At 41.4% G+C, this 10,596-nt stretch overlaps 2 protein-coding genes and 1 long non-coding RNA gene across 3 annotated transcripts; all 3 read right to left on the bottom strand.

The window, feature by feature from the left end:
- Window positions 1–2,916: 2,916 nt before the first annotated feature.
- LOC112275039 (serine/threonine-protein phosphatase 7) lies at window positions 2,917–6,004 on the bottom strand. The gene is made up of 6 exons (XM_024504972.3): window positions 5,620–6,004; window positions 4,750–4,965; window positions 4,196–4,452; window positions 3,765–4,008; window positions 3,289–3,543; window positions 2,917–3,158 (listed from the first exon to the last, which is right to left on the bottom strand). Exons 1-6 carry the CDS (start codon window positions 5,875–5,877, stop codon window positions 3,090–3,092), a joined length of 1,299 nt encoding a protein of 432 aa, XP_024360740.1. The 5' UTR covers window positions 5,878–6,004; the 3' UTR covers window positions 2,917–3,089.
- Window positions 6,005–6,095: 91 nt separating this feature from the next.
- LOC141044781 (uncharacterized) lies at window positions 6,096–6,521 on the bottom strand. The gene is made up of 2 exons (XR_012216478.2): window positions 6,387–6,521; window positions 6,096–6,265 (listed from the first exon to the last, which is right to left on the bottom strand). It is a non-coding gene; the product is annotated as an uncharacterized LOC141044781 (long non-coding RNA).
- A 596-nt stretch (window positions 6,522–7,117) lies between these two features.
- On the bottom strand, window positions 7,118–10,316 carry LOC112275040 (dnaJ protein homolog). The gene is made up of 7 exons (XM_024504973.3): window positions 9,786–10,316; window positions 9,265–9,436; window positions 8,974–9,130; window positions 8,545–8,678; window positions 8,279–8,421; window positions 7,950–8,148; window positions 7,118–7,793 (listed from the first exon to the last, which is right to left on the bottom strand). The coding sequence occupies exons 1-7, from the start codon at window positions 9,933–9,935 to the stop codon at window positions 7,474–7,476; spliced, it is 1,275 nt and encodes a 424-aa protein (XP_024360741.1). The 5' UTR covers window positions 9,936–10,316; the 3' UTR covers window positions 7,118–7,473.
- Between the last annotated feature and the right edge of the window lie 280 nt (window positions 10,317–10,596).

Raw genomic sequence — 10,596 nt, 5'->3', positions numbered from 1 at the left:
CTTTTATTCAACTAAAACTTATATATATATATATATATATATATATTCTATTTAAGTAGAACCATCATTTTTAAGAATAGGATTTTTAAATTAAATATTTTCAAAATATATATGGAAATGATTTGATAAATTGCCTTTATAGTATGCATCAAAGACTTATGCATTATCAACAAGAAGCTCAAAGTTGGTACAATAATCATGTAGGTCCATATTAAAATTATTATTTGGAACTTAAAAAAGATGATAGAGAGTGGCTATTAAAAAACACATTTCAATAAAATATAACTATTACAAATTTTAGACTAAAAAAATCATTTCAATTTGTAATTGTTTATCAAGTCAATTAAGATTTTTATTTTTTTTATTTTTTTTAACAATCTAACATTGCATGTAAGTATGTATTATTCTTTATGTTTAGCTTCTAAATTGCTTCTAACAATTATATATTTTAAAATGAAGTTTTCTACCACAACACAAACTCTAGACATAGGTAAAATAAAATTGGATGTTAATTTTTTGTTTATTTTTCAAAACTTTAAGAACTTTTAAAATTATCTTAAAACATCCATGAGGTTCTAAAACCTTCTAAAATTCTTTAGATTCTTAAGAACTTTTGGTGGTTTTATTGAAGTTCTTTTCTTTTTTAATTAATTATTTAAAAATAATTATAGTTGTAGGACTTTTTTCTGAGACTTTTATGGAACCTAGGTTTTATATTAAAATAAAGAATTGGGATAAGCAATACTTCAATTGTGTAACAAAAAGTTTTAGAACAATAAAGTTATTGTCTTGCTTTAAGTTTTATATTAATTTTGTTTTATATCTATTACCTTATTTTTCTTGTATATCTTGATTTCTTAGTTACTTATATTTTCATTCTCAATGTTAGAAATATTTTAAAGAGTTGTTTATGCAGGTATAATAAATATTCATCTTTAACCAAGTATGATCCTAAGTCCATGATATTTTTGTGGTCATCAATTTAAACTACAATATCTACATATTTATTTCATTTTTATAATTGTGTCATAGTATATTTTTTAAAGTATTTTCTTTTAAATATCAACAAAAAAAATACTCATTCTTTTAAATATCAACAAAAAAAATACTCATTCTTTTAGATTCTTTCTGGAATACCATTTTTTATAGGTTATTTATGAATACAATAAATTATAGTATATTTATAATTTGTTACATTTATTTCTTTGCATGTATTAGCCACTTCTCTCATATTTCTAAATCATGTAAAAAATTGAATAGTTAAACCTTGTTCAATACATAGAATTCATTTTTTAAAAGTGGTTACACACAGGCATAGGCTTCTCTCTGACCTGTAAAACTTCTCAAATTTGGTCAAACAACGCTAAAAATATGTGTACTGTTTTTAACCATTTCAACACTCAATACACAACAAATGCTTCAATAATTCTCACCATCATTTTTCTACCAAAATATTCATTTTTTCTCATGTTTCTATGAAAAAGGTTACAGTAATATTCAGATTCTCCTTTCTTACGAAGCAAGCTCCTCATCACAAAAGCCGTCACTCCAAACCGGATGACATTCAGAAAATTGTTAAGGAATCCTGCCGTAGTTCTAGATTAATGCTTCTCTTATTCAAACTGATTATACTCTTTATCAGATAGTGAAGTATATAGTCTTTCTGCATTGTTACCATGTTGAAACAATAGAATCGCACAAACATCATGTTGGAGGATGTCAAACAGTTCAACTAAACAAATTATTGCACCTAATTTACAGACTTTTGTAAACTCTACAATGAAGGATTACCTTCTGGTAAGTAGCATTGCCCCTTCAAACTTAGAGAAACAAAAGACTGACATGGATGTGCATATTTCAACAAGTAGTACATCTGCTCTACAACAAGAAAAATCTGACGCATCAGACAAGTATGCTCCAGGTCCTATGCACAGAGTTCACACATTTCACGCTGTTCAGGATCAATCAGAACTTCGTATGCTTGTGCAAGCTCCTTGAAATGCAGACAGAAACCGACTTCTGGGGGCATTCAATATCACGACTCCTCTAGTGCAAATCAACAAAGATCATTGCAACATTCAATTTTGATCAGTTCTATCTCTTCTTCTGCTTCGAAGCTGCATTCCTGTGCATTGGATTACATGGGCCACTCTCCACAAACATAGAAGTATCGTGACAGTGTATCTCCCACCTGTTATACAAACATGCTGGATTTTGCCGGCCGTGATACACCAACTCTTCCTCACTTGTACATGATTTTGTCAAGCTGGTGACTAAATACTGTATCAAAATTTGAAGTGTATCCAGCAGTAATAACTACGGGAAGGCTTGTCGAAGGAAAGAAAGCTAACCACGCGGTGTGTCATTGCAGCTGAATTGCATTTGTGGTAAAGTGTCCAACTTAGCGGATTCCACTTGCATGTGAGCCGTGTATGGGGTAGAGCAATCTTCACATGTGATGTTTTCAGTAGTTGCATGGGTGAGCTCATAGTTCCGCTTGTGTTAATATGTGTTAATATGAGAGTGCATCTGGGTGGAAGGAGCGAGAACATAGCGTCTGCAGGATGTTGCTTCGTCTACTAGTTACTGCCATGTAGTTAAACCACGTTTGTTTTGCATATACGTCCACACAAATTCCCATATGGACTTGAGAGATTTGGCTAGGCCGACGGGCACTACGGTCTGAGAAGTCTGCAGGAGGTTTCACACATATTACCAAATATTTCATTGCAATCCATATTTGTTCCTGTGTCGAAGCATTGTTTTACTGTTCATAAAGGTCGAACCACATTAAGCAATCCATAAGCTCGAAATTGAATTCACTTGCCTGCAGGGGAAATTAACAACCGATGGCAAAAGCGAGAGACTATCAAAGCTTTTCTGTTAGGGTGATTTTAGAATGCAATACAAAGGGCATGATCATGAAATTTCCAAAATTATGGAATGTTGTAGATACATTTGATGCTTTCTACAAACATCTGAGATTATGAGATTATGATCTACTAAATCATCGCCACATGTAGAGTGATGACGGTGGCCGATGGCGTCGCCCAAGGCTCTTTGTTACTGCCATTGCCGACGGATTCTTCTTACCCTGACCCTAGATCAAGCTCTTCATCTGAATCGATAGAGTTCACAAAATCATAATACGGGTTCACCTGCAAAAACAGGAATATTAATAAATAGAGCACAGAATTTAGGTATCGTGTTGTAATAGAAATCAAATGAACTAATTCGTTCACATTTGAAATCTTTCTGTGGAAAATACAGCGCTAAAATAACTCGTACCTTGGGACGGGGTTTAACAGCTTCAAACTGGAAAAAATGAGGATCAGAAAAATCTGGGGGCTCTAGAACTATGTATGCGCCTTTATTGTAATATCGGTCCTCAGAAGCCTGAAATTGAGGGTAATCAGGGGCGCTGAATAAAGTAATGAGCTTGCCAGCATTCACCACATGATCAACAGTGTAGCCCTTATTCATAGCCTCCATGTCCGGTCTCTTTTCTCTCGCGTCAGGGCCTTCGTGAGACCTTACAATTAACTGCATCCATAATCACAGCATCTCGATTCATTACTTAAAACAGATGCAAGAAGACATATTCCACAACGCCTGACAAGCAAGTGAAACCTCAATCGGCAGACAAACAGAAGCAAGAGAAGAACGTTGCAGCCCAATTGACAATCGCCTTCGTGTTGACCTAAACATGTCATACTCTGGATAGAAGAGAGAAAACAAAAAAGGAAAAGTCGGATGATTTGTACCTTGAGCTTGTGCTTTTCCATGAACTCTTGGGTGCAGTCAGGACCAAATAAAAGGCCAATTCCACGTTGGTCATTGTGAGAAAGACCGTTCTTCGGTGAAGGGTCTGACCACAGCACGTCCCCAGGGATGACGTTTGCTCCGAATCCAGAAGGGTCTAGAACCGTGCGCCTTACCTTTTGCAAATCATCAATTGTCCCAATTTTCAAGTTTTTTTCGTTCACGATTCGACTCGTGTTCGACTGCCTGTGGTCAACATGGACGAAGTTGTTCAGACAAGCAAACAAGAAAAAACCACTGTTTTGGATCCAAACTACGACCACGTCCCAACAAACATAAAGATACTCCGCTCATTTGCTTATACCCAACTAACATGAAAGCTGCAAAACGAGCACAATGTGCTGAAGTTTGATTGTTTTCACTGTGAACATACCTGGAACTCTTGCCTTTTTGTTTTTTAGGGACCTCTTTCTCAACCTGTCGGAAGAGACCGCCGTGAGCCATGTACACACAGCCCGCCACTCTGGCAGCGAGAGGATGGCCTTCAAAGCAACCTAGCAATTTGCGGTACAAATGCTTAGCTCGGTCACCGAATTTGGACATGATTTCTTGCTCGAACCCATATGCACTGGTACAAAACTTGGTCTCGTGGTTGCCTCGTAACAAGAATACTCGATGGGGTAATAAAAGCTGCAAGTCTAACCAACAAACCATTATAACGACCTTACAGTATGCACATGGAAGGTACAGGAATTAGCGTGAGGCAGACTGCTATCATCGCGGCATTCTGACCCTTGATAGAATCAACACCCATCAACATAATGATGATGATGGCGATAATGAGAAATATATAATTGATTAACTAAGTTCAATGGAATAAGATCTAACGTCTACGCCGTCAACTCTGCGTTGCATGGACAGAACGATTGTAGCAATAATAGGAGTGATATGAAGCAGGAGGTTGTGAGTAAAAATCAGTTGGCATACCTTCCAAGAAAGGAGATAGAAGTAGGTCTCGAAGCCCCAGGCACCCCTATCAACGTAATCGCCATTAAATACAAATAAACGATTGGCGGAAGGGGGACCGGCGATTTCCAGAAGATGCAACACGTCGTGAAACTGTCCATGAACGTCCCCTACGAGTACAACTGAGCAGGAATGATCGACTGGGACATCCACACAGTTTGGCTCCCGATGCAACAACTTTGACCACAAACAGAACAGGAAGGATCAGCATTCCTGAAAAACGAGTTACAATAAGCTTCAAATCACTAGTTCAGAACAACAATAAAATAAAATAAAATAAAACAAATTACTGATACAAATCAACATCTTATCCAGCCATACTGGTCAGCTGGACCTTGCCTCTTCGCCAGACTTCATTGGACAATTCCGGTGTTAGGAACTTCAGAGACGATCACTAATCAGAAATCATTCAGGTAAAACCTAGCGGGATTTTTTTGAACGGGGACGTAGTTCAGAATAAAAACAGGGTGCTTCTCACATCGAAAATGAGAAAATTGCAGAAAAGAAACGAAACAAATATTTCATTTTATTCTGGGCTCTCTTCCTACACAGAGGATTCCAAAATTCAGATATGAAGATGCTTGCTATAAAGAGGGCATACTAAAACCCAAATTGTGTATCCGCGTGAACCAAAATGATTATAAACCAAAATTCGCGTCTTCAGCGTCAACAACTTTCGAAGCACTCGCATTGATAAGAGAATATTCACATGACGGAGCATACGCTTCTTGTAGCGGCGGTCAAGCACTCAAACAAAAGGTTCCAAGACCTCAGAAACTAGAGGATGATTCTATTACGATCACGACTAATGAAAGAAAAGGCATCACTCACCTTGTGAGCTGCCAGTAACAGCGAATCGATCACGGGAACAGGCAGAACAGTGGGGAGCTCCGTGGGCAGCAAGTGACGAGAAGCAAACTCCAGCACCTTGCCTAACTGCTGCACCCACTCTAGTGTCAGCGCTCCATTCTCTGGCCACTTCATAACTGTAGCTTGAGGGTCTGTTCCCTCTTCACTGCCCTCATTCTGCTGTGACTTCTCATTCTGCCGGTGCGCGGAGGAGGCGCGCGTGACGCGTCGCGCGTCCATGTGCGCTCTACTGTGTCAGTAATTTCGATAGGCCTTGAGGCGCATCGCGAGCAGCCCGGCCTTAAAAACACAGATCACTGCCAACCCTCAACCTAAACTCGAGCTGAAAACATTGTGTACCCAACCCTCAACTCCCATTCTCAATCGTAGCGCTCCACGCCATTCGTCGATCATACGCATACCCCACGCATACACACATCATTGGACAACACAATTCGTGTAGGAATACATAAATAAATAAATATATTATTATGTATTTATATACGGTTAACAGAATGTTGATCCAGTCTTCGTAGTCTATTAAAAGCACGATTTCCTCTTCAGTGGGTCCGTTGTGAGAATCAGACAGCATCAGGGTGTTTGTTGAAAGGTCTCTGCGCTGTACGAACTGCGATCAGAGGAAAATTTAGGAGTAAGTTTCCAGCCGGAGGATACTTCTGATACTCTCACTCCAATAGAGTCTTGCTAAAAAGGTTGGAATTGTTCACTTTAGCCTGAGCCCTCGTAACTGGGAAGCGAATCGGTCTTCGACGACGTATAACATTTTCAAATTTCCCGACAAGTAGCTTCTGGTCAGGAATAATTGCTCCATGTCTGGGACACAGCAACGTGCTCCACGTCTTTGGGGCCCTCAATCCACACCCTGTCACCAGCTGCAGTCAACTTCCAGTGACGCAAACACCGGACACAGACTCGGTGAATTTAGAGAGTTTCTACAACGGGCGGTATTGTTAGGAGACTGTATGGAGGCAGTTGAACTTCTTAGCTACTGCCCCACTGAGATGGTTGGTGGAGGTAAGTCTTTGAACCGCGTCAACCGCAGACACGGAAGAAACGTCTGGTTACTGAGGACTTCAAGTTGGGCATTAGCAGCAAGATTGAGTTGCAAAGAAGTGCGGCCGGCACACAATCACTTTTCTTGCATCTGCGTGAACGAAATTCTACCTGGTGCAGCACAAAAACCTGACAATACGTTAAATTGAATGTGGGTTCACATTGTGTATAAATTCTGCGGACAATGCCTTGGACTTTAGAGTAATGGTAAGGTGTGGCATTCTACACGACGACTGGAGTGATTGCCATAAATTTCTCGAAAAAGACTCAATTATTACTGTCACCATGTGCAAACAAGATAATATCAACCCAGGAGGTGAGAGATTCAGAATACATCGTCGTTTCAAGAGTTCAGATATTCTACAATTGTTTCAAGCACTGTCGACATGCACATCAACCATCGAACTTCAGAAACCTTAATCAGAAATCGAAGTTATAGGGGTTCAACGTTTCTGCCATGAGCAACGTTATCCTGAAAAACAACCATTGCAATCACAAGTGGGGCTCCGACTACTTCCCAACTCATTGATTTCGCAAGTGAGCGTAGTTTCATCATTATATAATCAACCAAGCTAAATGAGAGAAATTGTTTCTCCTAAACTCACAGGTGTTGTACAATCGTAACACCCGCAATCTATTTAAACAATCAACCTATTCCCTACTTCTAATTAGCAGGACATGTATGAGAAAGTTAAATCCTGTAATGTTAAACTTGGGTTCATTTCCTAAAATAGCTTACCAGATCCAGCAAGCATACATGATCTATTGTTGCGCACACTGAGTGCGAGGACCAGAAGATTCCTCATCCTCTTCGTAAGCTTCTTGTGCATGTACTTGCTTCCTTCTCATCTCCTCATCAATATTAACGTCATATAGCGTGGTTTCCTCACATTCATCCAATTCCATATCTGTCATCTGCCTAGTCGGTCTGGGAGGAAGAACCGTCTCCAAAGCCTTGATTTGCTCTAGGGACAGGGAACCACTCTCAGGGACTTCAACTGTAAAATGAAGGTACAACCTGCCTTTCATGAAGGGCCTTAGGTGATGTGGCATGCCCTCGTCATTGATAGCCTTGAATTGACCTGAACAATAACCACCAATGATACGTCAACCCTTTTTCTCCAAAATACCTTCTTATGGCAACGTTACATTGTGAACTGAGAACAAAGAGAAGAACAAAACACAAGAATAATTAACACGAGAGAATGAGAAATTGATGCATTGCAGCAAGCAAATACCTGGCTTGATAATCTCCCCGGGGGCTGACTTAATCAGAAGTTGCCGTCCATCAAGGTGTGTGAGTGGGAATTGGAAACCACACAAAGCTTCTGTGAGGCTCAAAGTATGCTCCACAAACAGATCGTCGACTTTCCTCTTGAATTTAGGATGCTCCTTCAGTTGCAATACAAAGACGATGTCACCTGTAATGGTATCCGGCTGCACGAGGACGCACACAAAGGTGTGTTAATTCAGGAATACCGAATCACGAAGAACCACAACATTGCAATCTACTAAGGCATCCCAAAACTATAAATAATCATTGACGTGGTTGTTCTGGGAAACGTACCGCTTCATCTGCCTCGCCCTGGAAGGTGATCTTCTGTCCATGCTGCATTCCTTTCTCTACATGCACTTCCAACAATTTCTTGTCCTGCACAACCTTTTGACCCTTGCACTGTCCACACCTGTCCTTTTCAACAATAGTCTCCCCTGCAAAAGTATTTCCAAAATTAGCAGTACGTAAATTGAAGAGAACAACCACGAACAGCCAAGCGAATTGAACATACACTTCAGCAACTATTGTCAATTGACATCAAAGGACACATTAGTTACCAGATCCTTTGCAGTCAGGACACACATGTTGCATCTGCTGTATCATGTTAGGACCCAGCTGACGGATTGAAACCTTCATGCCTGAACCTTGACATCCTGCGCATCGACTGGATGCACCAGTCTTCGATCCCTTACTGCACAATTCGAACTTTTGAAAAGTTAAGAAATGAAAATGAGAACACTCTAAAGCTCCGGCATCAACGAAGGTGATAGGTCCCCCAATCACCTACAGCCTAAACACTGTAAGATTTTTGAGACGCAGAAGTCTTTGGTAATTATATTCTCTCGGTATGGTATTAGTCGACCGCATTGCTCAGCACAAATCACTTTCCCGAGGCACATTCGAGCTAAGATATTTTAACGATCCTGTGGTAAAAAAAACCTATTTTGATAGGTTTTTATATTTTAATAGACGCACAAGAGGCTTACCCTTTGCATTTTGAGCAAAGCACATTCCGAGACAGAGACAACTTCTTCGAAGTTCCATTGTACAAGTCTTCCAGCGAAACCTTCAAGGGGTGAACTACGTCTTCTCCTCTTCTCTGTCGCCTACCGCCGCCCCTGCCACTACCGCCAGCAAACGAATCTGCCAATCAGAGAAAAATGACCCGATTGCCCTTAGTAACATAAGTATTGTTCCCTCGGGGGATAGACAAGTAATTCGACTGAACAGCTGTACCCAATCCAGATCGTGATGATGGGAACGGAGTACACACTTACCCCCAAATGGACTTCCACCACCACCGAAGAACGATTCAAAGATGTCGAATGGATTGTGTCCACCGCCACCTCCGCCCATCCCCTCCTTGAGAGCATCCTCTCCATATTGATCGTACAGTTCCCGCTTCTCGGGATCACTTAAAACTTCGTATGCCTGAGAAAGCTCCTTGAACTGCAAAAGAACCCGCGTAGTTACCAATTAGTATCCCTAACGTATGAAAAATACGCAAACAAATTCTCCCAAGCACGACCTTCGAGTAGAGCCATCGTCATGCATATGAGCATCAAGGGGAGGGCGAAGTTTCACAATCACATCTTGACAAAACGGAGTAAATGCACGAGGTGACATCAGACCTAGCACAGACTCACGAGGAACGTACAACTCCAATGCTCACGCAAGCCAAGTAGTATACCACCTCACACTCTGTAGGTCCATCGGATATGTCCTGAGGACGGGCAGACCTTTCCACGGCCAAGGAACTAGACACAGAGACCGATCCCCAACTAAAACACTATCGTACCTTCTCCGGGTCTCCACCCTTATCAGGATGATTCTTAATTGCCGCCTTCCTGTACGCCTTCTTCAGCTCATCCTGCGACGCGCTCTTCGACACCCCGAGCGTTTCATAATACTTCGTGTTGTCACTCTTCTTTGGCATACGCCCAAACATGGCTGCTGCAGACTTCGTCTACCAAGCCTCACCACAAAAAAACACACACAAAAACGCTCTCCAAAATCCGAACACAACCAGCAAGAGTCCACACCTTAACGACTACGCCACTCCTTCCAACCTTTCCAATCCCCGTTGGTCTCCAATACAAGACAACCTCTCCCCCGCGAACGCACTGCTTTAACATGAAAAACGAAATGCAACCGCAGTTCCGTCCTGGTCTCTAGTACCGCCGATGAATCAAAAGCCGCATGACGAATGCCAGCGTCGGGGGGTAGAAGATTCCGACGTAGCGAGCGCAGGGGCGAAAGGCGTCTTCGTCGCAGGACTGAGACACCGAGCGCAATTGGGAACCCTAGAATGACGAAGACGGCATTCTAATCTGCGACTCCATACTTTTCCTCTCCGTCCACTGTGCTCCCCCTTTCAGCCCTTCCGTTCCATGGTCTTCCACAGACCACCATCGGAAGCCTCCAGATGGCGCCTCTCCGCCGTCCATCTAAAAAGAATCTAACGGCCACGATAAATCCCCTCAAACTAGTGCTCCGTTCTTGCCGATCCCGCCATATGATACGGCCGATCCATCCCCACCGTCCATCGACTCATCCAACGATGGATATTCGGACCCCCCACTTCGAAGACCCTAAAAACTCAGCCCCTC

The sequence above is a fragment of the Physcomitrium patens genome, chromosome 22 (assembly GCF_059467195.1).
Source record: "Physcomitrium patens ecotype Gransden chromosome 22, ASM5946719v1, whole genome shotgun sequence".
Taxonomy (NCBI): domain Eukaryota; kingdom Viridiplantae; phylum Streptophyta; class Bryopsida; order Funariales; family Funariaceae; genus Physcomitrium; species Physcomitrium patens.
Note: the sequence above shows the minus strand (reverse complement) of the source record. Positions and strands in the feature narration are given on the sequence as shown.

What these genes read in the sequence shown, in the direction of transcription:
- LOC112275039 (XM_024504972.3), bottom strand. Translation starts at nt 5,877, where the DNA reads ATGGACGCGCGACGCGTCACGCGCGCCTCCTCCGCGCACCGGCAGAAT. An exon ending in TGGAAAAGCACAAGCTCAAG is followed by an intron (nt 3,544 to 3,764) that starts GTACAAATCATC and finishes TTATGGATGCAG; the next exon opens with TTAATTGTAAGGTCTCACGA. An exon ending in CTGTTAAACCCCGTCCCAAG is followed by an intron (nt 3,159 to 3,288) that starts GTACGAGTTATT and finishes CTGTTTTTGCAG; the next exon opens with GTGAACCCGTATTATGATTT.
- LOC112275040 (XM_024504973.3), bottom strand. Translation starts at nt 9,935, where the DNA reads ATGTTTGGGCGTATGCCAAAGAAGAGTGACAACACGAAGTATTATGAA. An exon ending in TGGTGGAAGTCCATTTGGGG is followed by an intron (nt 9,131 to 9,264) that starts GTAAGTGTGTAC and finishes TCTGATTGGCAG; the next exon opens with ATTCGTTTGCTGGCGGTAGT. An exon ending in AGGGCGAGGCAGATGAAGCG is followed by an intron (nt 8,149 to 8,278) that starts GTACGTTTCCCA and finishes GTCCTCGTGCAG; the next exon opens with CCGGATACCATTACAGGTGA.